This window comes from Callithrix jacchus, chromosome 19 (genome assembly GCF_049354715.1).
Source record: "Callithrix jacchus isolate 240 chromosome 19, calJac240_pri, whole genome shotgun sequence".
NCBI classification, from domain to species: Eukaryota; Metazoa; Chordata; class Mammalia; order Primates; family Cebidae; genus Callithrix; species Callithrix jacchus.
Window position 1 is genome coordinate 28,226,092 of NC_133520.1, and position 26,678 is coordinate 28,252,769.

The window sequence follows — 26,678 nt, forward strand, 5'->3', positions numbered from 1 at the left end:
CCTGGGTGTGAATCTTGGTTTCCCTTAGAGGCATGAGACTGGGGCAAGTTATGTAACTTCTTAAGCCTCAGTTTTCTCACCTGTAAAAATAAATTAATAACACTCAGCTTGGAGATGGTCACAAGGATTAATAAGATCAAGTACTGGCTCTCAGCATAGTGGTTTCCTTCATGCACCCACCTTGTCCCCAGATATCACTTTCGGGTTTAGAAGTATAGAATCCCAGAGCTGAAAATAGCCCCATTGCTCATAATGACGTGGGGGGAATTGACACCTGAGGTATGGAGGTGACCTGTCCAAGGTAGCACAGGGAGTTTGTGGCTAAGCTGGTCGAGGCCTGGATTTCTGAACTGCCAGCCTTGCTGCCTCAGGTCACGCTGTGTCATAGCATAAAGCTGACACCCCCCATTCCTGCTTCCCCGGCAGCCATCCCCGCCAGAGTGGTGGTCCCGCTGACCGAGACCCGCTGTGAGGAGCAGGGTGATGCAGTCTTCGAGTGCACCCTCTCCAGCCCCTGCCCTAGTGCAGCCTGGCATTTCCGGCACCGGCTACTCCACCCCAGTGACAAATATGAAGTGTTTGTGTCCCCTGACGGGCTGACCCACCGGTTGGTGGTGAGGGGGGCCCGTTTTTCAGACATGGGCCCCTACTCGCTGGGCACTGGGCTCCACTCTTCCAGTGCCTGGCTGGTGGTTGAAGGTGAGTGCTCCACATCTCCAGGGAGGACCTTGGGCTGGGGAGGCATAAGGAAGGAAGGCGAGGCGGTGGGATTGCCTTTGGTCAGCCATTTGCTCTGCAACGATTCCCTTGCTCAGAGCGAATAAGGAAGGCTCCTTAGAGTACTCTCCACCCACTGCAGAGCAGACAGTCATGGCCACCCCCACCCTTCTCAGCTGTGCCTGCTCCACTGGGTCTCTTGGAATTACTCTGGGGCACAGATGGCCATACAGTCCTAGGCAGCCTGGGGACAGTGGCCTAGGTTTGGTGTGGATGAGAACCCCCCTGCATCAGACCAGAGAACACTTTGAAACCTCCCTGGGGATTGAAATGTGGGTTCAAGATGTTCCCAGAAAAGTGTAGATTGGACATAAGTAAGGCAGGTGTAGAGCAAGTAGGTACCTTAAAAACCACGCACCTGCTGCGGCAGTTTGATTACAAATGACTTCCGGCTTATGCATTTTCTCCAGAGTCCTCATGAACCCTGCAGCAGGTGGCCTGTGGGTATAGGAAGCGGGGATGTGGTGATGGGATTCACCCATTCATCCCTGGAACAGCCTGGCTGCCTCCCCAGATGGTCAGCTTGCTTCTCTACTGGGGAAGCCCAGGTCAGGTGAGCAGCTGGACTCCGGCAGGTGCTTTGGCCGGATTTAACTGGAGTTTTGCTATTTTCTCTTGTCTCTCTATGTGGGCACTGACTTTCCACATGAATAACCCCTCACTGAAGCTGGGAAGGATAAAGACCTTCAGTCCACAAGTGCTGTCCACCAACTGCAGAAGCAAGGAGCCCAGGCCTCAGGAGCAGAAGACTCTGGGAGCATCAGCAGCCAGGGAGAGAAATTCAGAGAGCAGGGCCCCAGGGGAAACTCCCTTGATGGGGCTGGGCCAGCTTCTGGGCTCCAGCACATAGCCAGCCCAGACAGGGACGGCCTTGGCAGGCATGGCTACTCCTTGATGGGGGACAAAGGGGCAGCTGACTCATCCTGGGGCCCTGGAGAGGAGGGTGAGGGCTTTCTAGAAGTAGAGACAAGCAGAGTCACTCTTCCTAGGGAAAATCAGCCCCACAGAGAGGGAGGCTGGGCTGGAAACTTTGCAGTGGGGGTCCATCTACAGGGAGAGAGCTCAGAACCAGGGTTGGGCCTCCCAGAAAAACGACAGCAAGATGGTGGCAGAGACAGCAACGGTGATGGATGCTGGAGGACAGCAGGGGGCTGGGAGGCTGGGTCCTGTGCGCTTCAGGCTGGAGGAGTGGGGAGCAGCAGGGAAGGAAAGGAGCTCAGAGGGGACAGTAGAGGGGACAGTGGAGGACAATTAGACAGGCACGGCCAGGAGCAACTGTGGGATGCTCTACTGGGACCTGGGAGAGGAAAGAGGGATCTGCAGGGATACCAGTCTGATCCTGTAGGGTCCTGGCCAAGAGGAAAGCAGATGGAGAAGATTTCGCAGGGTGATAGCCTGGCTGAGATGGAGGAAGTGGATGCTTCGAGTAGGGAAGCCAGGAGAGGAGTGGTAGCATGGGGTAGTGGGACTGGCCTGGGAGAAGCTGGAGGCAGCAATGGGGCAGGAGGTCCTGGCACCCTGGAGTTTACTGGAGCAAGAGGTTCTGGCTCCAAGGCAGGCATGGGCCCTGAATCCTGGGGTTCCCAAGGAGGTATAGTTACTGACTATGGGGATGCCAGGGGATACTGGGGGTCAGAAGAGTTTCTAGGACAGACACCTGGAGGCAAGGACTTCCAGGAACCATCAATGTCAGGTGGTAGAAAATTCCTTCTGGGAGATGGGAGTCCTGAGGCCAAAGCTGAAGACTCACTGCAGGAGGCAGATGGTCTATACCAGGGGGAGCCTATGGTTGGAGGAAGTGTCTACAAAACTGGCCCTGGAGGCCCAGGAGACCTCAGGGGCTGTGAAGGTGGCCTCCGGGGGCTCAGGGGAAGGGATGGCCAGGAAATAGCTTGGGCCTTGGGCGAGGTAGGAGATGAGCCCAGAAGCTTCCAGTCTTCCCAGGGCTGGACAGCAGGTCACAGAGCCCCAGGTGGTGCTTGCAGAATAGACTCTAAGGGCACAAGTCCTTGGGATGACACGCCATCTAGCCTCAGAAAAACTGGGGTCCAAGGGCAAGAGGGTATGGGTGGTGTCTGGGTGGCTGGAATGACAGAGTCTGGTCAGGGGGTGGAGGCCAGAAGCCATGGGCTAAGTCGGTCTCCAGGCCTGGGTGCTCGGGGATCTGGAGGAACACTAGGAGATACGGAAGGATTCAGAGGTCCTGGGTCAATAGGGTCTGAACCAGATTTCTGGAATGGATCAGGGAGCTCTGGAGTAAAAGGACCCAGAGGTGAGACAGGTTATAAGGATGGCTTGGAAGGTCCTGGGAGAATGGAATCTAGGTACGAGAGTGGCTTAGGATATTCTAGGGGACTAGGTTCTGAAAGTGGGGCTGGTTATAGCTATGGCTCAGGGGTGCCAGGAGAAATGGGATCCAGCCATGGTGCTGGTTGTAGAGTGTCCTCTGGGGCACCTGTGGGAATGGAGTCTGAGGAAGGGGGTGCTTACAAGCATGGCTCCGCAGTGTCTGGGGGAGTGTGGTCTGGAAACGAAGAAGATTCTGGCCCTGCAGGAGGAAGGCCTGGGAGACGTGCCAGTCTTAAGAATGGCTCAGGTGGCGCTGATGGAGCACCCATGGGGGGAGCCAGGAATTGGGCCTCTGCATGCCAGGGTGGCATGGGCCCTGGGGGAGGGCACCATTCAGATGGTGCCCTAGGGAGTCCTGGGATGGTGGAGTCTGTGGGTAGAGGTGGTCTCAAGGCCCCTGGAGCACTGGAGACTGTTGAGACTCGAAGTGTGGAAGCAGAGCCAGGGAGCTCTGGAAGAATAAGACCTTGGGGTCAGACTGGAAATTATGGGGGCTTCAGGTCCTCAGAGGACCTGGGGGCCTTTGGAGAAGGAGGCTATGAAGATGGCTCTGGGGGTCCAGAAGCCATGGAGCCAGGGTCTCTGAGGGCAGGGAGCAAAGTGGGTGAAGGGAATGGGACAAGAGGCCCTGGTGTCAGGGCCTCTGGAGCTGGAGCTGGTTATAGGGATGATACCAGGGACCCTGAGGCACTCACGCTTCACATCGGGGCTGCTTCTGAGAGCCAGTGGGCTTATAAGGCTGGATCAGGACATCCAGGGGCTCAGGGAACTGAGGTCACTGCAGCATATGGAGGAGGGTCAAGGGGCCTTGGGCCTAGAAGTACAAGGCCAGGGGGTGAGGCAGGCTTTAGAGATGGTTCAGGGGGCATCCAAGGAATGGGATCAGCTGATGGGCCAGGTTGTAGGAAAGGTATTGGGAGTTCTGGGGAAATGGGGTCAGTGGATAAAGAAGGTTATAGGAAAGATTTGGGGGCTCCTGAGAATATGGGTTCAGGAAGCAAGGCTGCTTATAGGGATGGTGCAGGGGGTTCTGGGGAAATGGGGTCAATGGATGAAGCAGGTTACAGGAAATATTTAGGGGCTCCTGAGGGAATGGGTTCAGGGAGCAAGGCAGGTTATAGGGGTGGTTTAAAGGGTTCCAGGAAAATGGGATCAGTGGCTGAAGCAGATTATAGGAAAGATTTGGGGGTTCCTGAGGGAATGGGCACAGGTTATAGGGGTTGTTTAAGGGGTTCTGGGGAGATGGGGTCAGTGGATGAGTCATGTCATAGGAATGGGATTGGAGGTTATAGGGAAATGGGGTCAGGTTATAGGGAGGATCTGGGGGCTCCTGAGGGAATGGGCACAGGAAGCAACACAGGGTACAGGGGGGGTTTAAGGGGTTCTGGGGAAATGAGGTCAAATGATGAGGCAGCCTATAGGAAGGATTTGGGGGTTTCTGAGGGAGTGGGTTCAGGGAGCAAGGCAGGTTATAGGGGTGGCTTAAGGGGTTCTGGGGAAATGGGATCAGTGAATGAGGAAGGTTATAAGCAGGATTTGGGGGCTCCTGAGGGAATGGGCTCAGGGAGTAAGGCAGGTTTTAGGGATGGTTTAGGGGGTTCTGGGGAGATGGGGTCAGTGGACGAGGCAGGTTATAGGAAGGATTTGGGGGCTCCTGAGGGAATGGGTTCAGGTTATAGGGGTGGCTTAGGGGGTTCTGGGGAAATAGGGACAGTAAATGAGGCAGGTTATAGGAAGGATTTGGGGGCTCCTGAGGGAATGGGCTCAGGGAGTTACACAGATTCTAAGAATGGTGTAGGTGGTTCTGGAAAAATCAGTTCAGGAGGTGAGGCAGGTTATAGGAATGTTTTAGGGGGATCTGGGAGGATTCCGTCAGGGAGTGAGGCATGTTCTAGGGGTAGTTTGGAGGATTCTGGGGGCATTTTGTCATGGAGTGAGGCAGGTTCTAGGGAAGGCTTTGGAGGAACTGATGGCATGGCATCAGGGGGTGAGGTCGATTACAGGGGAGGCTCAGGAAGATCTGGGAAAATGGGGCCAGGGAGTGAGATGGGTTGTGGAGATGGTTCAGGGAGGCTTGGAGGACCAAGCTCACTGGCAGGAACAGGACATGAGGGTAGACCCAGAGGTCACGAAGCCATGGGGCACAGGTCAGGATATTGGGTAACATCAGAGGGTGGCACAAGCTCCAAGGATGGTCCAGAGACAGCCAGAGAAACAGGACTTGTGGATGGGGCAGGACCTGGGGTGGAATATATGGCTGGAATGGCGGGTGCTGCAAGTGGCATAGCACACAGAGGCAGAGGCCCAGGAGTGCTGAGGTCTCAGGTAGGGTCACAGACTCCTTCAGATGGGCGAGGCTCCACCAATGGTCTTGGGGACTATAGAACCTCAAGGATCCCTGAGGCTGAGGAGGCTGCTGGTACCAAGGGAAAATCAGATGTCAAAGAGTGGCAAGATAGTTCTGGGACTCCAGCGTCTTCTAGGGACAAAGGGGCTCCAAGGGCGAAGGATAGATCTCTAGACCACGCAGGGATTATAGGGGCTTCTGGGTTTCTCGATGGCAACGGGGCAGTGGAAGGTGAGACCTGGGCAGGAATGGCTGCTCTGGAGTCTGGATATGAACAGGACATTGGGAAAGCAGGCCTAGGAATGACAGACAGGGGTAGAGTTGCTGACTGGGGGGGATCAGCATCTCAGGGAGATGGGGACTCACTTTTGGGAGGCAGAAGGATGGGAGCAGGCTCAGGGAGCTCAGCGGGGACAGGCCAGGATCTGGACAGCAGCTCTATGCCTGGGGGAAGGGACAAGACAACATCAGGGCTTGCTGAGAGCCAAGGGATGAGCAATGCTTGGGCTCCCGATTGGGAAGACCAGGGGTTTGGCCGAGGCAGCACAGGTGTTGGGAAGCAGCCCGCAGGCTCCAGGGTTTCCAGTTCTCTGCAGCAGAAAGACATTGCTTTTGGTAGGACCCAGGAAGGGCCAGGGGGCTCTAAGGGCAGGGAGGGTGCACCAGACCAAGAGGTGGCTGGTGGATGCCAAAGCCCATGGTCCCCGGATAGCAAAGGTTCAAGTCCTGGAAGGGGCAGGTCTGGTGGCACAGAGGGCTCAAGTATCCTGGGCAAAGGGAATTTGACTGAGTTGGGGAATGTCTTCACCCCAAAACCTGGTGAGTCAGGTCCTCAGGGAGCCTGGCATGGCTTAGATGGTCCCTTTGGCAGAAAAGCCTCTGGAGATGGGTCAGGAGGGACCCAGAGCCTGAGCTCTCAGCTAGGCAAGGGACAGAGAGGAGGAAAGAGGGGGCCCTTGGGGTCCCTGAAGGCTGAGAATGGTGAGGCTCAGGGTCCTGGGGCCCTAAAAGAGGATGAGAGGCAGGGAGCAGAAGAGGCTGGGAGGTCAGGCAGGAGGCTTGGCTCACTCAGGTGCAGCTCTCAGGCACAGTCAGGGGCTGAGGTTGGAGAAGCAAAGAGAAGGGGATCAGACAGGGTCGGAAGCAGGGGGCAGCCACCAATTGGGGAGAACTGGGGCTGCCAAGAAGAGATGCTGAATGAAGATCAGAGCTGGGAGCCCCCTGGTCACCTTGGTAGCAAGAGAGATGGAAAAGACAGCAGGCTGGACATCTGTGGAGAAAAGAGAGATGCTACCCAGAGTTCCACATCCAGATACAAGCCTGGCACTGGCAGGTTCTCCAAGGAGGCCCAAGGTAGGTGTTTCTCCGCTGAGCTGGCTCCAGTGGGCTAGAAACAGAGGGGAGCTCCCTGACCACTAGGATGCTTGGGTCTGTCCCAATTCTGCCTCTGGCCCCAGGAGTCTGTTCCATTCTCAGGAACCTTTTGCAAATTTAGGAAACAACCATTTCCTCTTTGTGCAGATGGGATCCAGCCTGTGAGAGGCTCAGAGGTCTCCTAGGTATCTGCTCGTGATACCTCATGTCCGCAGCACCAGGGTTATGGACCCAACTCTCTGTGGGTTACCAGACTTCTCCCCTCTGTGACTTGGTGGGCTGTGGGGGGGAGCTTCATATACCTTACTCCCCAGGTCTCCTGGACCAGCCTAGGTCCTGCTGAGAAAAGCAGCAATGCTTGGTCTCCCATCTGGGAAGACCAAGGCGTTGGCGCCAAGGCAACATAGGTGCTGGGAACCACCCTGCTGATACCAGCTGAGCCCATTGGCAGGACCACGGTGGCCCTGCAGGGCAGAGTACAGGCCATGGCCTGGAAGGCTCGGCCCTGAGGACTCCCTCTGTGTCTCTCCAGGCCCCATGGGCCACTTCTCCCAGGGCCTGGCTGACAAGGAGGTGCAGCAGGGGGAGGCTGCCACCCTCTCCTGTACCCTCACCAGCGACCTGGGACCCGGCACCTGGTTTAAGGATGGAGTCAAGGTACTACCTCTCCCTCACACCTTCTCTTCATAAGCTGGAGGGACAGAGGTAAAGCAGGGAAGAGGAGGGGGGTACAGGCTTTGAAAGAAAGATTTTTTTTCCTTCATTTTACTAATGTATCCACCCTGGGAGACATTTCAATAGCTACTAACTTGGTGTTTTTAAAATAAAATTGGATTTTTAAATGATGTGTATCCTACACCCCTCAGCGCACCCCTTGTTCTTCCACCATGCCAAACGCCTCTTCTATACCTGCAGAGTCCTACCCATCCTTCAAGGCCTCATACAAATGCCACCTTCTCATCGCAACTAGAGGGGAGCCCTCATCTCCCTGTACAACCCCTCTGTCCTGCATTACAGCTGTCACCCTAAGAGAGACATTGCAGTGACTTAGGGCAGGGGCCTCGGTATCAGCTAGGTCTGGCTTCAGATCCTGGCTCTGCCACTACCAGTTATGGGACCTCAAGCAAGCAGCTAACATTCTGGCTCCCTCGTCTATAAAGGGGGACTAATACTAGTACTTACTTCATCAGGTTGTTATGCCGATTAGATAAGATGCTGAGCACAGAGAGCATTGGCATGCGATAAGCATTCCATTCACACAGCTGTTGTCAGGATCCCCATCAGTAAAGGGCTCCGGTTAGCTGGCGGAGCTGCGGTGGGGGTGGGGTGACCTCTTCCTGCTCTCGCCTGTCTCTAGCTCACCGCCCAGGATGGAGTCATCTTTGAGCAAGAAGGTCTTGTACGCCGACTCTTCATTGCACATGCGCAGGGGACCCAAGCCGGGAGGTACACCTTTGTAGCCGGCGACCAGCAGAGCGAGGCCACCCTGACTGTCCAGGGTAAGGCCCAGCCCTGCCCTGCCCTGTCCCACAGTCTCTTTGTACCAGGTGCTGTGCCTTGCTTTAAAACACCTGAACATGTGGCTAGTCTGCAGCAAGTATCTAATCTCAACCCCAGAGAAGATGATGGGAAAAGCTGACTCATACCCTGCCTGTTCCAGTACCTGAGCTCTTTCCTTTTTCCTTGCCAGGAAGTCCTCAGTGAGGTCTAAGCCTGGTCTCTCCTGCTGCAGATGAAGCCCGTTCCCCTTGTTAGTCCTCATGTGGCAGGGTACAGGGTTCCTTACTCTTAGCCCAAACTTCCTTCTCTGGGTCCTCCTTTCTGCATTCCCCAGGGGCCCAGGGCCTGGTCTTTGATGCTCTTGTTTTATCTCTAGATGCCCCCACCATTGCTCCAGATGTGACAGAGAAACTGAGAGAGCCACTGGTGATCAAGGCTGGGAAGCCGGTAACAGTGAAGATCCCCTTCCAGAGCCACCTCCCCATTCAGGCTTCCTGGAGGAAGGACGGGGCTGAGATGGTGGGCAGTGGTGACAGGGAGGCCCAGGTGGACCTGGGGGATGGCTACTCCCGGCTGTGCCTCCCCAGCGCAGGCAGAAAGGACTGTGGCCAGTACAGTGTGACGCTGAGGAGCAAGGGAGGCTCCGTGCAAGTTGAATTCACCCTGCAAGTCATAGGTACCAGCCCCGTCTTCCCCCAGCCAAGGCCTGAGTCCCCTCCCCATCAGCAAGGGCAGACCTGGGGTGTGATCTCTGCTGGCTCTGATCCTCGTCTGCATCCAGACCTACCCTTAACTCTGCTCACACTGCTTAGGAAAAAGCAGTTGAGATCAGCAACGTGCTGGGCTCCTGCTGAGGGGTGGAGCTGGTTGTGCCTCTCTAAGCCCAATACATGGGCCCTCAGGAAGTTGCTGGGTGGGATGATGGTCCCCAGACCTGAGTGGCGCTAGCAAGGTAGGACTGCTGTGGGCCAAGCAGGTGCCCATACCAGCCACTAGATGGTGGGCCTGGCACATTCCATGTCACATCCCTGGGTGCACGTGTGTGTTCGGGTAGAGACGAATGTCAAGCATGTGTGGCCCTCCGGGTAATGCCCAAGGCTCTCTGGACAGTCTGCCCCATTGCTGGCTTATCCACTGATGGCGTGGGGAGGGAACCAGCGCTGCTCCAGCTTCTCTGACCCTCCCCTCTTCCTGCTCCTCTCTGTTGGTCCCCAGACAAGCCTGATCTCCCACAAGGCCCTCTGGAGGTTCAGGATTGCCACAAGGCTGGTGTCTGCCTTTGCTGGCGGCCCCCAAGGGATGATGGGGGCCGGCCTGTAGAGCGCTATGTGGTGGAAAGACGGCAGGCTGGCAGGAGCACTTGGCTACATGTGGGCGAGACCCCCGCTGACAGCACCACCTTCACGGATGCCCATGTGGAGCTGGGCAGGAAGTACACCTTCCGAGTGCGGGCTGTGACCTCGGAGGGCACTGGTGAGGCCCTGGAGTCTGAGGAGACATTGGTGGCTCCTGAGGGTGAGAGAAAAGGCTGGGGCTGGGGTTGGGGGACATTCCTGGGTTCCCCGCTAAGCTGAGGTGGGCAGACTGCCCCAGAGGCTGAGTGACACCAGCCTGTGCTCGGGGCTCCAGAGGCCCTTCTAGAGCACTCTAGAGACTCCTACCCTCAGCTGCATTTGGGATCTGGCACTCAGATCAGGAAGTGTTTTGCAGAGTCTCTGGGAGTGAGGGTAAGGGCCAGCAAAGCCCACTGTCTCTGGCCCAGGGAGAGAGGAGCATCCGCCTCCAACATCCTGTCAGGGGACTGGAGGCTGAGGGGCCTCAGGGCCAGCTCCAGGCTCCGAGGCTACAGTGCCTTTTCTGTCCCTTCATTCCTTTCTCTGAATAGCCAGAACGCTGACCCAGGGCAGGCTGGCTCAGCCCCCACACTCCCCAGGACAGGGTGGAGTGTGGCCTGCCCCAGATGCCCGTGCCTCCTACCACCAGGGGCTCCCCATCAGCCGGCACCTTTCCCGGGCCTCTGGCTGACTGGACCCTTTCCTGCCCCCAGCTCTCCCCAAGGCCCCTTCCGCACCAGCCATCCTGTCGGCCTCCAGCCAGGGCATTACACTAACATGGACGGCACCTCAGGGCCCTGGCAGTGCCCACATCCTGGGCTACCTGATCGAGAGGCGTAAGAAGGGCAGCAATACCTGGACAGCAGTGAACGACCAGCCTGTGCCTGGTGAGCATGGCCCTGGCTTCCAGAGCTTCCTTAGACCCCTCCTGGCTCCAGGATCCCAGGGAGTTTTCAGGTCCGATTGGTTTGATACAGTGGTTCTCGTCTAGGGTAGTTTGGCAATGTCTGGAGACACTTTTCATTGTCACAACTGGGTGGAGAGTAGATGTCACTGGCCCCTAGTGTGAAGAGGTTGGGGATGCTGTTAAACGTCCTACAGTACTCAGGATGGATCCCACGCCCACCTCTCAAAACACCCAAAGAAGTATCTGTCAAAAAAATGTCTATTGTGCTGAGACCAAGAAGTCCTGATTCAGAAATCCTGGCTGGGAGTCAGAGACGAAGCTGTTAGCCCTGGCCCCTCTACTTCTGGCCTTGACCTTGGACAGTTTACTTCCTCTCTAGAATTTTTTTTTTTTTTTGAGACAGAGTCTCACTCTGTCACCCAGGCTGGAGTGCAGTGGTGTGATCTTGGTTCACTGCAGCCTCCACCTCCTGGGTTCAAGTGATTCTCCTGCCTCAGCCTCCCAAGTAGCTGGGACTACAGGCCCGTGCCACCACACCAAGCAAATTTTTGTTCTTTGAGTAGAGATGAGGTTTCACCATGTTGGCCAGGCTGGTCTTGAACTCCTGACCTCGGCCTCCCAAAGTGCTGGGATTGTAGGCGTGAGCCACCATGCTGGGCCTAGATCTTAATTTCCACATCCATAAAGTGGAGAGAAGGCCCCTCCTCCCCGCTCCACTAAGTAGTTTCCTGAGAAACAAACTGCATTCTGAGATCAGAAAGAACTTGGAAAAGCCAAAGGGCTGGGCAGATGCTGAGGGGTCTTCTGACAACCCTTTAGTGAAATTTCTTTGCTCTGCATGCATGCTGGGGAAGTCCAGGTTTGAGGAGGAAAGAACAGGCTCAGAACAGCTTCCCAGGAGACCTGGGTTCAGGTCATGCCTCTACTTAGAAGCTAATGCCTATCAGGACTTCAGTTTCCTTATCTCTGGAAAGAGAGAGATGAACTCAAGGCATCCTTCCAATGTCACTATTTAGTGATTCTGCTTTATTTAAATATGATAGCAACTCTATAAGGCAGAGACAAACAGGGACATTAAGGCACTTGCCCAAGAACACCCAGAAAGTCAGTGGTGGTGGAACCAGATAGGGCTCCGGGGCCCCTGACGCTGTGAGCAGTGCCCTTTCCACCTTGGAGGGAACTGAGTCACAGCGGGTGGTGGGATGCAGGAAGGGATGTGTTAGAACCCCAGGCTTGGTCTCCTTCAGAACTCGGAGGCACCCAAGCTTTCTCCCACGTCCAGCCCCATCAGGGTGGGACTCACATGGGCGGGCTGTTCACAGAGAGGAAGTGGACGGTGGCAGACGTGCGGCAGGGCTGTCAGTACGAGTTCCGGGTCACAGCTGTGGCTCCCTCAGGCCCCGGAGAGCCTGGGCCTCCATCAGATGCTGTCTTTGCTCGGGACCCCATGAGTAAGTAGAGCGCCAACCCAGGATCAGGATGGGGGTGGGGGTGAGCACGGGATAGCCCTAAAACCTGGTGGGACATGACAGGAGGTCACAGGTCGGGGGCAGTCCTGAAGGAGATGGGCAGGAGGGCTGGGTATAAAAATCAAAAGACTTCTCGGATGAAGCATGTCTTAGGGGCCCTACATCAAGATCAAATAGGCCCAGGAGCCAACAGTGGGATGAGAAAATTCCTTCCCTGCCAGGTGTAAAGGTTCACACCAGTAATCCTAGCCCTTTGGGAGGCAGAGGCGGGAGGATTGCTTGAGGCTGCAGTGAACTATGATTGCACCACTGCACTCTAGTCTGCATGACAGAGGAACAATCTTTCTCCAAAAAAAGCAAAGAAATAAAAGGAGAGTCCTTTTCAAGATCACTTCACTCACTCTTTGGCCTCTAGGCAGGCCAGCCCCCAAGCTGGCCCACATGCCCCAGTCTAATAAGTATCCACTCACCCCAATGTGCCCCTCATGCAGGGCAGGGGGCAGGTAACAGGGGAAGCTCAGCATCAGTTCTCTAGCCCATCACCTACTAAATGGCCAGCATTGTGCCAGGAAGTAGGTAAATTAATCCTGATCTCTGCCCCTGAGAAACTTGGAGTCTGGGATAGCATTTCGTTTCTGAGACCTGTGGTCTCAGGAACATCGAGTTTCTCGAGAGATGCCAACAGACATTCTGAGAATAACAGGAACAGCAAAAATGTCTGTGTTCAAAGATGTGTATGATGTGAGCCTATGTATTTACAAGTCCTGTGGGGGGAAAAACTGTCTAACCTTGATCCAAATCTAGCTTTTTCACAAAATACCTATTAAAAGCATCACTCCAGGGCACACAGCTTAGAAAATGCTGTTCTGTATTTCTCCTCCCCTAATGAGCTTGCCTGCGTCAAGTCCTCTGGGGAGCAGCACATTTCTGGCACTTGCTGGATGGGGCAGGTGGTCAACACCTGGAGAGCATCTCTGTGCCCCACAGGGCCTAGCCCACTGCAGGTGTTCCGGCTGTTTGAATGAACCCAACAAGACCGGAACATTCTGTAAGTGTCATTTTTCAAGTGGTATCTGAGTTTTAGTCCTAGGAAGGGCAGGGTGTGGAATGGAGGGATGGGGGAAGAAAGCTGGCCCATGGAACTTACTCCTTGCAAATGGACCAAGCCTGTCCTATCTTTTCTTTTCCCTTCTTTCCTTCCTTCCTTCCTCCCTCCCTCCCTCCTTCCCTCCCTCCCTCCTTCTCTCTCTCTCTTTCTTTCTTTCCTTCTTCCTTCCTTCCTTTCTTTTTCCTTTCATTCCTTTCTCTTCTTTCTTTCATTTCATTCTTGTCTTTTCTTTCTTGACAGGGTCTCACTCTTTCACCCAGGCTGGAGTGCAGTGATACAATCTTGGTTCACTCCAGCCTCCAACTCCTGGGCTCAAGCAATCCTCCTGCCTCAGCCTCCTGAGCAACTGGAACTATAAGCTTATGTCACCATGACCTGCTAATTTGTTATTGTAGAGACAGGGTCTCATTATATTGCCTAGGCTGGTCTTGAACTCTGGCTTTCAAGCTATCCTTCTGCCTCGGCCTCCTAAAGTGCTGGGATTACAGGCGTGATCCACAGGCCTGCAGCATGTTAACCTCTCTGATCAGTGGTGGGAGTGGAGACAATAGATAGGATAAGCAGTGTCTAACAGTAGCCACAGCAGTCACTATATTTTCTGGATTATTGCTGCTGAGCAAGGTCCACGATCTAGCAACATCACCTTATTAGAACTTATGAGAAATGCTGAATCTCAGGCGTCACCCCAGACCTACTGAATCAGGGTCTGTATTTTTACCAAAACGCCCAGGTAACTTATATACTAATTAAAGTTTGAGAAGTACTGCCCTAGCCCAGTGGTTTTCAAACTTCACTGCATATTTAGAAACACCTGGAAAGCTCTTAAAAATGTGGATGGCTAGACTGCACCCTGGACTAATTACGTCAGAATCTCTGGGGTGGCATCTAGGTGCCAGTATGTTTAAGCTCGCCAGGTGATTCCAATGTGCAGCCAGGCTTGGGGGCCAGAACCCTAGACTGCTGGGCAACTTCCATGCCCTTTCACACTCATTGTGCTTTTTGCTTGTTCTAAAACCTCTGTGGGTAGGTGGGGCTGTTATCATTGTTCTCACGCAGCAAGTGGAGAACAGGAAGCCTGCACTGGCATACCCAAAAGGCACAGTCTTGACTCTGAGAGCTTAGAGTCCAGAATACAAACACATAGAAGTCTTGTCTTGCGGGATAATGGAACCCTAGAGGTCATCAACTAAAATACCGGTTTTCAGGAATTACAGAAGGATATTTAGGAGAAGGCATTTGGCAGGTTGGTGGAAAAAATGAGGGGAATGGATTGGGGAAGGCTTCCTGGGGGAGGTGGCCTGGGATCTGTGAGCATAACAAAGTCCTGGTTAGAGTAAGAATTTGGATCAAGGCGTACACCTGTAATCCCAGCACTTTGGGTGGCCGAGGTAGGTAGAACACAAGGTCAGGAGTTCGAGACCAGCCTAGTGAAACCCCATCTCTACTACAGATACAAAAGTTAGCTGGGCAAGGTGGTGTTCACTTGTAATCCAAGCTACTCAGGAGGCTGAGGCAGGAGAATCACTTGAATCCAGAAGGCAGAGGTTGCAGTGAGCCAAGATCAGGCCACTGCACTCCAGCCTGGTAGGCAGAGAGAGACTCCATCTTAAAAAAAAAAAAAAAAGAATTTGGATCAAGGTAAGTGCTTCAGGAAGAATCTAAAGGCAGAATTGCTAAGTGAAAAAAATTCCCAGCCTCCCACAAGGAAAGCTAATCAATATCTGTGCTGAGCAGCCTCCCTCAGGAGATGCCATTCCTGACACTCCCACGTGGTCCCGCAGGACCCCCTGGGCCGGTACGGAACCTCCAAGTCACAGACACGTCAAACACCAGCATCACCCTGAGCTGGGCTGGGCCGGATGCCCAGGATGGGGATGAAGCCCAGGGATACATTGTGGAGCTGTGCGGCTCAGACAGCCTCCAATGGCTCCCGTGCCATGTGGGCACCGTGCCAGCCACCACCTACACAGCCAAGGGGCTTCGGCCCAGAGAGGGCTACTTCGTGCGGGTGACAGCAGTTAATGAAGGGGGCCAGAGCCAGCCCACTGCTCTGGACACACTAGTGCAAGCCATGCCCGTTACTGGTGAGTGCTGCCTCCTCCTCCAACCCCTGAGCCCAGCCCACTGCTCTGGACACACTAGTGCCAGCCATGCCCGTTACTGGTGAGTGCTGCCTCCTCCTCCGACCCCTGGGCCCTGCAGGCCCCTCCTGAGAGGGGGCCCCTGAGCAGCTGCCATTCACTTGCTGAGCCAGAATCCCCACCTTCAGTTTCAGCAAGCAACATTTATCTGTGTGCTGGGCACTGAGCTAGGCAGTTCCTTCTTAGAAATGTTTTCTCATTGCAACTCTGCTACAAGGTGAATGTTTTTATTCCTAAGTTACAGAAAAGGAAACTGAGGTTCAAGGTACTTTGCCCAAATTGTCACCCATGGTATGTGGTAGAGCCAGGATTTAAACCTGGAGACTCCAAAGTTGATGTTGTCCGGGAGAGAGGGCTGCTGCTTCCTGGGCGTGGCCTTAGAAGGTCTACGTGCGGCTTGGCTCCCGTGGTTCACGTTCAGAATGGGACATGCCCAGCTCCCATTATTATTGAAAAGAGGATTGTCTTTGCCTTTGGGCTTTAATCACTACAAGCCCCAGAGCTGCCTCTGACCCAAGCTGACACTGACCCTAGCCGTCACTGTGACAGTAGGGAGATGCATACACAGCACACGGAGTCCAGACTCCCAGAATCTTGTCCTGGCTCCCTCCTAACAGGGTGTGACCTCAGGAAGTCACTGCCTGTCTTAGATTGGTGGTTATCTCATCTGCAACACATAAGCGCCCCATCACAAATCAGCATCTTCCTCTGTTCCAGCCTAGCCCACCCCTCTCCCTGCAGCGTCCCTTTCTCAGCTCCTGTTCCTCCCCTGCGAACATCTCCCCACCAGCCCCCCGAGGTCCCCCTGAAGACTCTGCTCCCAGCTGCACTCCAGTCCTTCCGAGACCCCAGTGTGTTGGGATCTCAGCATCAATTTAACCGGCCCAGTCTTCCCCTCCAGCCCTACCTTGCTGGGGACCAGGAGTCCCACCGCGAGGGAGGAGGGAGGTAACCAGTCCTCTTGTGTGTTTCAGTCTGCCCCAAGTTCCTCATGGACTCCAGCACCAAGGACTTGCTGACGGTCAAGGTCGGGGACACTGTCCGTGTACCTGTCTCCTTTGAAGTGAGTGTACCTACAGGCGTGTGGGGAGGGAAGCCCAGAGAGGCCAAGGGGCCAGACTCAGCCCTGTGGCTCTCTTTTCTTCCCTGTTCCTTTTTGGCCCCTAGTCAGTTCCCCGGGCTTGTGGAAATCAGGCGAGACATGATGAAGGAAGGATTCAGGTCCTCCTTGAAGGTACCGCCCTCACTTGGCCACTGGGTGGCCATTCTGCTTCAGGCTTGCAAATCCCTCTAGTGGTAGCTTCTGGTACTGCACTTCCAAGCTAGGCCTCTTACCGTTCTCCACCTCTCCTAGTCTGGGAATTCAGGGATCCTGCTGTGCAAATAATCCCCTTTGACTTCACAATGTATTTTTGTGCAAGCATACGACCTGCATTTAACTCAGAGTGACCTCAACCAACACCAACACCACCTGACTTTATAACAGTAGGGTGGTGGCTAAAAGTACAAACTGCCTATGTTCAAATTCCAACATCTGTTTGACTTTGGACAAATATATATATATATATAGACTCCAGTCTAGAGTGCGGTGGTGCGATCTTGGCTCACCGCAATCCCCGCCTCCTGGGTTCAAGCATTTCTCCTGCTTCAGCCTCCCAAGTAGCTGGGATTACAGGCAGGTGCCACCACGCCCGGCTCAATTTTGTATTTTTAGTAGAGACGGGGGTCTCACCATGGTGGCCAGGCTGGTCTCGAGCTCCTAACCTCCGGTGATCCACCCACCTCAGTCTCCGAAAGTGCTGGGATTACAGGCGTGAGCCACCGCTCCCAGCCTGCACAAATATTTTAAGGTCTCTGTGTTTCACCTTCCTCATCTGTCAAAAGGGCATAATAACAGTAACCTATCTCCAAGGGTTGTTCTGAGGGTTCAAGGGATTACTATACTGAAAGTGCGTGAGCAGGGCCAGGCGTATGGCAGCACCCACTAGGTCTGAAAATTGTTATTGTTCTTATCGTTTAAAATCATCAGCGTCTATGGAGGAAGCTCATAGCACACAGAGCAAGATTCAAACCCATGTATCTTACTCAAAGGACTTGTTCTTAACCACAATAAGACAACGACAATGACAAGAATACTTAACACACACTGAGCATTTACCATGTCCTAGGCCTTGTTCTCTCTGCTTTCCATCTATTATTATTATTATTATTATTGGTATTTTGAGATGGAGTTTTACTCTTGTTGCCCAGGCTGGAGTGAAATGGTGTGATCTTGGCTCACCACAACCTCTACCTCCCAGGTTCAAGTGATTCTCCTGACTCAGTCTCCCAAGTAGCTGCGATTGCAGGCATGCACCACCACGCCTAGCTAATTTTGTATTTTGAGTAGAGACAGGGTTTCTCCCTGTTGGTCAGGCTGGTCTGGAACTCCCAACCTCAGGTGATTCACCCTCCTTGGCCTTCCAAAGTGCTGGGATTACAGGCATGAGCCACCATGCCTGGCTTCCATGTATTAATGCCTTAAATTCTCAGAACAATCCCATGGGGTCCATTAGTTACTATCAGCATCTTCATTCGACTCTGATGCCCAACATGCCCTGTACTGAGGGCCCCGTAGGGAGTTGGTGGCATGGTCAGTAGGCAGCTGGGGTGGCCTTCCCACCCTGCTCAGGGTCACCACAGTTCAAGGCCAGGACACTGCAATCTTCTTCCTGCACTATTGCTGGGATTCCCAAATTATCTCCGACGTCATCTTGGGTGCCAGGGTGGTTAACGCTCCCCTCCCCACAAGTCCCTTCTCATTCCCATCCCACCCCCTGCCATGTGAATCCAGAACTCATTATGCTTTCCTGCTCAGAATCTGATAACAGCAGCTCCTGGCTTACAGGATAACATCCAGATGTCTGTACAGGTGTGACCTGGAAGCACGGTGGATTTTTGCTGAACCTCCCATCCAACTTCCTTTCCTGTTCCACCAACCCACTACCATCCCCACCTGCCAACCTCACGCTTTACCACCACCCCTCTTTCTCCCTGTGTTTTCTTGTCGACTTTCTCCCTGTAGAAGGCTCTTCTCACTGCTTCTACCTTCGGCCTAGCTTAAATGCCATCACTTCCATGAAACTGCCAGCTGTCCCTTTGCAACTTTTCCTTCCTCTCCTTTCTCAGGCTGTGCCCATGCCTGAGGTGACCTGGCTGAAGGATGGCTTGCCCTTGCCCAAAAGAAGTGTGACTATCACCAAGGATGGCCTCACCCAGCTTCTGATCCCTGTGGCCAGCCTCTCGGACAGCGGTCTTTACACTGTGGTGCTGAGGACCCCACAGGGGAAGGAGGTTGCCCACAGCTTCCACATCAGGGTGGCAGGTGAGGCAGGCCTAGCTCTGGGCTCAGGATGCTGGCTCGGCCACTCACCAGGGCAAGGAGGTATCCACTGCTCTGGTCATAGGTCTCAGCCACTCTACCAGGGCTGGGTATGCAGGATGCAAGGTGACTCCATTCTCCACCTCTCCTCTATGCTTGGTGATAGAAAGTAGAAAAGACCCAGGAAGATTCCCTGGGGACTTCCATTGTTCTTCTGCCTCAGGAGCCTAGAGACAGTCATGTCGGGTCTCCTCCCCAGCCTCTGTTATCCTTCCCTTTGAGTGAGTGAGCAGAGGCAGCCACCGCCCTTACTTCACTCCCAAGACCCAGGGGGCAGAATTGTCAGCAGCCCTTGTGCAGGATAAAGGCTTTCTTCCCCAGCTGTGGCTCCACACAGCCCCTGCCTGGAGGATTTTCTGGATATCCAGAAATGAGCAAAGAAACTAACAGTGGGGGCTCTGTAATGCAGCCTCTGGAGACCCCTGCCCAAAAATGCATGCCTCGTCCTGGGTCATTTTACTTAAAAACTGAAGTGAATTAAAATTACTCTTTTGGGGAGATTTTCTACCCTCTAGAGATAACTTTGGACCTCTGGCTAAGCTCACTCTGGCTCCAGCTTCCTCTGTGGTGACAAGACTGCATTCCCCAGGACCCTCAGAAGACCTGGGACCTGGAGGGGGCTGGCAGCAGCCCTGCTGGGTCCCCTCCATGTGACCTCCCTCTGCCGTCTCTTTTGAAGCATGCCCGCAGGCACCTGGACCCATCAACCTGCAGGAGAACGTGCTTGGGACGGTCACGGCCGAGTGGGAGCCCTCCCCAGATGAGGCCCAGGGTGTCCCACTGCACTATGCAATATTCACGCGCTCCTCAGCACACGGCCCCTGGCGCGAGGCGGCCGACCGTATCCACACAAACCGCTTCACCCTCCTGGGCGTCGTCCCCGGCCATGAATACTACTTCAGGGTGGTGGCCAAGAATGAGCTGGGGACCAGCAAACCCTCGGACACCAGCCAGCCCTGGTGCATCCCCCGGCAGCACGGTAAGCAGCCCCTGAGAGTGGGGAGCAGGCAGGGTGGGGGCTGCGCTCTGCACTGCAGCGGGGTGCACCCAAGTATGGCAGGTGCACAGGATAGGGGCTGTGGAGGAGCTGGCCCAGAGCACGCCAAATAGCAGCCAGCAGCCCTGAGGTGCTTTTCCTCCCACTCCTGCCTCACATACACCTGTACTGACATCCTCTGCCCCCCTGACCTCCGTGGGGAGAACGAGATGGGCGTGGGTGTTTGAGTGTCTGAGATGCCTTTGGGAGAAACTTCAAAAGTAGCCTTAGAAAATAAGATGAATAGAGGTTAACATTTCTCTGAAAAACAAAGGGGTGTGTGTGTGTGTGTGTGTGTGTGTGTGTGTGTGTGTGTGTGTGTTTGAGATGGAGTCTCGCTCTGTCTCCCAGCTCCCAGGCTGGCGTGCAGTGGCACAATCTAAGTTCACTGCAACTCCGCCTCCCTGGTTCAAGTGATTCTACTGCCTCAGCCTCCTGAGTAGCTGGGACTAGGTGTGCGCCACCGCAGCCCAGCTAATTTTTTGTATTTTTTAGTAGAGATGGGGTTTCACTGTGATAACCAGGATGGTCTCCATCTCCTGACCTCATGATCTGCCTGCCTTGGCCTCCCAAAGTGCTGGGATTACAGGCATTAGCCACCGCAGCCATCCAACAAAATATATTTTGCAACCAAGTAGATGTGGACCTTAAGATCAGTCACTGGAAAAGTAGGCTATGAAATCAGATGATGGTTTCATTTTCATAAAATACAAACAGATCAGGAAAGCTCTACACCAAAATGTCAGCTGTGCTCATCTACAGGCAGTGAGTTATGACTGGTTTTTATTCTTTCTCCCTTGATTCTCTGTGTATTCTAAGTTGTCCACAGTGAATGTGTGTTAGCATGTAGTAAAAAGAAATCCATAAAGAATTTTAGGAAAAGGGTGGAATGCGTCAAGCCTTGGGGTCCAAGTCTGCAGGCAGGAGGAGGCAGGAAGCCCCGGGTAAGGCCCACGTGGTAGCATCATGAGCTCTCTACTCAGACTTGGGCCTCAGCCAGGCTTTCCTCACTTTCTCACCCTCCTCCCTCTGACCCCGGTTTTCACCACAGACAGGTTCACAGTGAAGGCTCCGAGCTACCGGGAACCCGATCTGAGCCAGAAGCCCCGGTTCCTGGTGGGCCTGCGGTCCCACCTGTTGCCCCAGGGCTGTGAGTGCTGCATGAGCTGCGCGGTGCAGGGCTCACCCCGGCCCCACGTCACCTGGTTCAAGAATGACCAAAGCCTGGAAGGAAACCCTGGGGTGTACAGCACCGACCTGCTGGGCGTGTGCTCCCTCACCATCCCCAGTGTGTCCCCGAAGGACAGCGGCGAGTACAAGGCTGTGGCCGAGAACATGCTGGGCCAGGCAGTCAGCACAGCCACCCTCATCGTCATAGGTAATGGTGGCTGCCCTGGCAGTGGGACAGGAAGGAGAGCCAGGAGAGCAGCCACTGGCCTGCCTTCAGAGAACCTCCGGGGGCGGGGTTAGAGGGATTCAGCCAGGGGGCAGGAGACCAGGACTCTCTGCCTGACTGTGAACTTTCAGTTATTTAACGAACAACACTGGCCTGCCTGGGGTCTTGATTTGCCTACTTTTTAATTAATTAATTAATTTATTTATTTATTTATTGAGATGGAATATTGTTTTTGTTGCCCATGCTGGAGTGCAATGGCGCCATCTTGGCTCACGGCAACCTCCACCTCTTGGGTTCAAGCAATTCTCCTGCCTCAACCTCCTGAGCAGCTGGGATTACAGGTGCCTGCCACCACACCTGGCTAATTTTTTGTAGTTTTAGTAGAAGCGGGGTTTCACCATGTTGGCCAGGCTGGTCTCAAACTACTGACCTCAGGTGACCCACCCACCTTCGCCTCCAAAGTGCTGGGATTACAGGCATGAGCCACTGCACCCGGCCAATTTGTCCACTGTTAAAATGAAGTGTTTGAGCTTGCTGAGCAACTCTTGGTTGAAGGGCTGTGTACTGTCCACGTAAGCTTCCCAGTGGGGCAGGTGACACATGGCAGGCTGAGAGATGAACAGGAGTCTGTTTTGCTCTTTCTTAAATATGCCCAGATACAGACACTTAGTGCCTAGAAAGCCATGCTGATTTGCTCATTGGTATCTCCTTTTCAGTAGCGGAAATAACATATGTAAATAAAAATTTTCCCTTCAATAGTGCTTAAAACACCTTATATTTTGCATAGCAATAGAAGGCAACCTTCAATTGACCTTTGTGCAGAAACGGCCCCTCTGCACCGGAGCAGAGCATTTCTCGTCTCTGCAGCGCCTGTGCTTAGGCATTTGGGAAGCACTCTCGAAGCACCCCAGCTGGTATACACATATATTCCTGGAAAGAAGCTGCTATTGGGGGTGGTTATGGTTCCCCAAGGGGCCAGCTTTACCCAAGCTCAGAGAGCACTGGTGGCTCCGGATTTGAGCCCACACCCCTGACAGCAGAGCCAGTAGCCTGAACCCCATGCTGAGTTTTCTTTACCACTAAGCAGGTGTGGGGTGGGGTGGCTGTCCCACTGGACCAATGGGAATATCCTGTGTATTGCAGAATCCAGCTCCTAGCTCTACCTCACCCTGGGATGGTCCTGGACACTCCAAGCTTCACTTCTGCCACCTACACTAGCCCGGGAAGCCAGTCCCAAAGTTTGGAGGCCATGCCCAGAGCCCCAGGAAGACAGAAGTGAGAAGACTCCTGGTGAGGTTTTGGCCAGGAGGACATGAAGTCCTTGGGGAAGAAAAACAAGGGAGGAGGGCATTCCACCTCCTGGCTCCAAGCTAAGTCACTCAACAGAATGACAGCAAACCTTCTGGCCCCTCACCATATGGGTTTCTTCCTTCTTCACTTCAGGAGATCCAGAGGGCACCTGCCTGCAGGGTGGGCCAGCTTCTCATTTTCCTGGGCTGAGCCCCTTGGAGGGAGGGTGGGCACAGCTGGGCCTCCTGTGACCCCAAGGAAGAAAAAGGAGAGGAGGTCAGAGGACCTGGGTGAGGACTAGGGCATTGAGAGCTTGTGTGTGGGTGGGCGCAGGGGTGTGGCATGTTCTCTCTGTACTTTTCTTCATTAAAACATTAGGCTAATATGAGCAGATCATTTGCAAATTTACTGGAGGTGGGTGTGTTGGAGGAAAGACTCCCAAAGCAGAGCCTTTATTCCAGGCTCCGGTTGGGAGGATGGGTGGGTTCTGGATGGAGGGAAGAATGGGCTCAGAACTGGATTCTCCTGCAGCCCTGACCTGCACAGCTGGTGGCAAGAGGGAGAAAGCCAGGAAGGGTTAGTGGGTAATGCAGACGCCTCTCTTCCTCCTGGCCCGCCTCCTGCACTCCTGGCTGGCAGAAATCCTGTGAGCAGCAGGGCTGGAGGCCTCCCAAGGTGGGGACCACAGGGCTGGGGTCTCCAGGATGAGAAAGAGGCTGAGTTGGGGAGAATCCTACTCTGGGATCTGAGCCCTGTCAGAAGGGCTCAGAAAGAGACCATCAAGTGCCTGAGGGTGTGACTCTTACTCAGGCTCCACGAGGCCTCCTCCGCTTCTTCTCAGCCCCCACTGCCCCATGTCACAGGACGGATGGGCTGCCTCCCTTTCCCAGGTGGGTCACCCTGCCACTGCCCCCAGAACTCTTGCACTCCCTCGCACTCCCTATTCTCAAGCCACGGCCCCAAAACTCTCAGGCTGCCAGGAAATATTCCAGTTCAGGAGCCAAAAGGAAGAAAGGAGGCCTGAGGAAGGCTGAGCCCCACTCTCTCCCAGGGCATCAGCTCTGAGCCCAGCAGGTGACCTGATGAGCTAGCCCGCTGTCGGCCTTTCACTCCCTCTGCTCAGATCCTGGCTTCTGCTTCCCACAGCTTCCCTTTGCCACTAACTGCCAGTCAGCTGCAGGAAGGAAGGAGCGTATGTCAAAACCCGTTTCTGAAGAGTGAGAATATGTGGCCAAGGAAGGGCTCCTTGAATTGGAGAGAGAACTGTTCACCCAAAATAGACCAAGAGTGTCCCCCAGAGGCAGGGGCGTGGACCAGATGACCTTTTATAGTGCATTCCTTCCCCCACCAAAGAAACCTGCATGAGCTGTTTTCCTAGGCATTTCTCTCTACCTTGCTCTCACAGCAGGGCCAGAGGGAAAAAGGGAGTTCTCAGAGGCTGAGAGGCAGCTGCTTGACACCTCAGCCTATGTGGGGCTGTTCTCATGAGTGCTTTCCCTGCTGTGTCGTCCTGGAGTTGAAGAAGGGCAGAGCCTCAGGCCAATAGTCCGTGATTTCAGAAATGCAGAGAAGAGGTCATTTGCACAGAGTGGGTGACCTAGTGCCCACGGCATGCCTAGCTCTGAGCAGACACTCATATTAAGGATGAGAAGAGAGACCTTTCTGCACCTCTAAGGGTGAGGTACTAGGGACTGATCTTTTGAGTCAATATAAGGACAAAAGACTGTAACCCACGATGGCTTCACTAGATACCTTCATTTCTTTGATCAGTCTGGATAAGGGGCTGTGGAGGCAGAGATGAAGATGACTCAGACCTGATTCCTATCGCCAAGGGACCCATGGTGGGGAGGCAAGACTTGTATACCAAAAGCCATAATCCAAGGTAGCCTGTGATGCGTACTCTAAGAAAGGCACCAATAAAGTCCAGAGGAGTGCAGAGGAGGAGAGATGCTGCAGGCTGAGAACCTCAAGGACGGCTTCCTGAGGTGGTAGCATCCTTGAAGAAGAAGTAGCAACTGGACAGGCAAAAATGGGCAAGGGGGCATCAGGGCGGAGCACACCATGAGCGAAGTCAGGGAGGTAGGGAAGCACAAGCTGGGTTCAAGGACTGGGAGGATTCAGTGCAGACAACTCAAGGTGACCTACATAGCTATCCCAGCCCTTTGTCTAATGCCAAAGGGAAACATTCCTGGCCCAAATTTACAGGCGTATGTGTGCTCTCAGTACCAAGCACGCTGGAAGCAGAGTCCCTGCCCTCAGAGGCCTGGGACAGTGGACAGCAGAGTGCCAATATCCTGGGGCAGGCCAGGTTAGGTGTCCCTGGGAGGGCCTAGCAGACTTCTGTAACTGGGGTGGGATATGAAGACAAAAAAGACAAAAGGAACAGTCTTGACATTTTCATTCATTTCCACGCAAAGCCAAAAAAAGTCCTTGCCAGCCAAGTATAGAATCTGAGCATAAGTTTAAGGATTTAAAGACTAACTCTGCTACTAACTAGTTGTGCAATATCTTTAACCTATCTATGCCTCATTCTTCATTTGTAAATTAAGAATAAGTGCTGCCTAATCCACGTCACAAAGATTTTTCTCCTGTTTTCTTCTAGAGGTGTTATGGTTTTACTTCTTACATGTCATTCTGTGCATTTTATGTTAATTTTGGTATGTAGTGTAAGAGTCAGGGTGGGGGCCGGGCACAGTGGCTCACGCCTCTAATCCCAGCACTTAAGGAGGCTGAGGCAGGTGGATCACCTGAGGTCAGGAGTTTGAGACCAACCTGGTCAACATGGTGAAACCCTGTCTCTACTAAATATCCAAAAACTTAGCCGGATATGATGGCATGAGCCTGTAATCCCAGTTGCTTGGGAGGCTGAAGCAGAAGAATTGCTTGAACCCAGGAGGCAGAGGTTGCAGTGAGCTGAGATCGTGCCATCATACTCCAGCTTTGGCGACAAGAGTGAGACTGTCAAAAAAAAAAAAAAAAAAGAAAAAAGAAAAAAAAAGGTAAAGGTATGATTTTATCTTGGAATTTCTTTTTCTCCATTGAATTACCTTGGAATGCTTATTGAAAGTTAATTGACCGTATATGTGTGGGTCCACTTTTAGACTTTTTATTACTTATTTCTTAAATGTTTGGTGGAATTTACCAATGAAACTAGTGAACCTGGAGTTTTGTTTGCAAAAAGGATTAGACCTCAAACTCAATTTTTTCGGTAAATATATAGGGCTATCCAAGCTACCAATATCTTCCTGAATGAGCTTTGATAAGTTGTGACACTTAAAGAATTTGTCAATTTCATCTACGTTGTTGAATTTGTTAGTGCAGAGTTGTTTATGATATTCCCTTACAATCCCTTCATCTGTAGGCTCTCTAGTGATGTCCACTTTCATTCACATTGTTGAATTTGTTAGTGCAGAGTTGTTTATGATATTCCCTTACAATCCCTTCATCTGTAGGCTCTCTAGTGATGTCCGCTTTCATTCACGTTGTTGAATTTGTTAGTGCAGAGTTGTTTATGATATTCCCTTACAATCCCTTCATCTGTAGGCTCTCTAGTGATGTCCTCTTTCATTCACGTTGTTGAATTTGTTAGTGCAGAGTTGTTTATGATATTCCCTTACAATCCCTTCATCTGTAGGCTCTCTAGTGATGTCCTCTTTCATTCACGTTGTTGAATTTGTTAGTGCAGAGTTGTTTATGATATTCCCTTACAATCCCTTCATCTGTAGTCTCTCTAGTGATGTCCTCTTTCATTCACGTTGTTGAATTTGTTGGTACAGAGTTGTTTATGATATTCCCTTACAATCCTTTCATCTGTAGGCTCTCTAGTGATGTGCTCTTCCATTCACCACAGCAGAAACATGTGTTGTCTCTCTTTTATTCTTAATCTGTTACCTCATCATCTTTTCTCACTTCATTATCTTTTGACTTGCAATTTTTGCTGAAAAGTCTACCATCATTCTTATCTTTATGCTTAGGTAAAATAATATTTTTCTCTGCTTTTAATATTTTCCCTTTATCAGCAATTTAATTAAAATATATCTTGGTGGGATTTTCTTTATGATTATTTAGCTTGGGGGGTTGTTGAAAGTCAACCATATATCTGTGGGTCAACTTTTAGGCTCTCTATTACTTACTCCTCTTCTATTTTCTAGAAAAGTTTGTAAGAGTTGATGTTATATTATCCTTAAATGTTTGGTAGAATTTACTGATAAAACCACTGGGCCTGGAGT

The 26,678-nt window shown here is 52.9% G+C and overlaps 1 protein-coding gene across 5 annotated transcripts in view; it reads left to right on the forward strand.

The window, feature by feature from the left end:
• The window catches only part of IGFN1 (immunoglobulin like and fibronectin type III domain containing 1), a 36,355-nt gene extending 13,521 nt beyond the window's left edge, over positions 1-22,834 (forward strand). For 3 of the 5 annotated variants that reach the window (XM_035280708.3, XM_054247997.2, XM_054247998.2), the window contains exons 11-24: positions 427-699; positions 1,445-6,826; positions 7,380-7,504; positions 8,205-8,346; positions 8,724-9,023; positions 9,563-9,862; positions 10,395-10,568; positions 11,911-12,039; positions 14,947-15,249; positions 16,281-16,369; positions 18,475-18,670; positions 19,407-19,706; positions 20,815-21,141; positions 22,303-22,834. In XM_035280708.3, coding sequence (XP_035136599.3) covers positions 427-699; positions 1,445-6,826; positions 7,380-7,504; positions 8,205-8,346; positions 8,724-9,023; positions 9,563-9,862; positions 10,395-10,568; positions 11,911-12,039; positions 14,947-15,249; positions 16,281-16,369; positions 18,475-18,670; positions 19,407-19,706; positions 20,815-21,141; positions 22,303-22,316 — 8,054 coding nt within the window. In that variant the 3' untranslated portion in view covers positions 22,317-22,834. Of the gene's footprint in view, positions 1-426; positions 700-1,444; positions 6,827-7,379; positions 7,505-8,204; positions 8,347-8,723; positions 9,024-9,562; positions 9,863-10,394; positions 10,569-11,910; positions 12,040-14,946; positions 15,329-16,280; positions 16,370-18,474; positions 18,671-19,406; positions 19,707-20,814; positions 21,142-22,302 lie in introns of all 5 variants that reach the window. The other 2 variants (XR_013529805.1, XM_054247999.2) reach the window with 2 other exon arrangements.
• Positions 22,835-26,678: the final 3,844 nt, after the last annotated feature.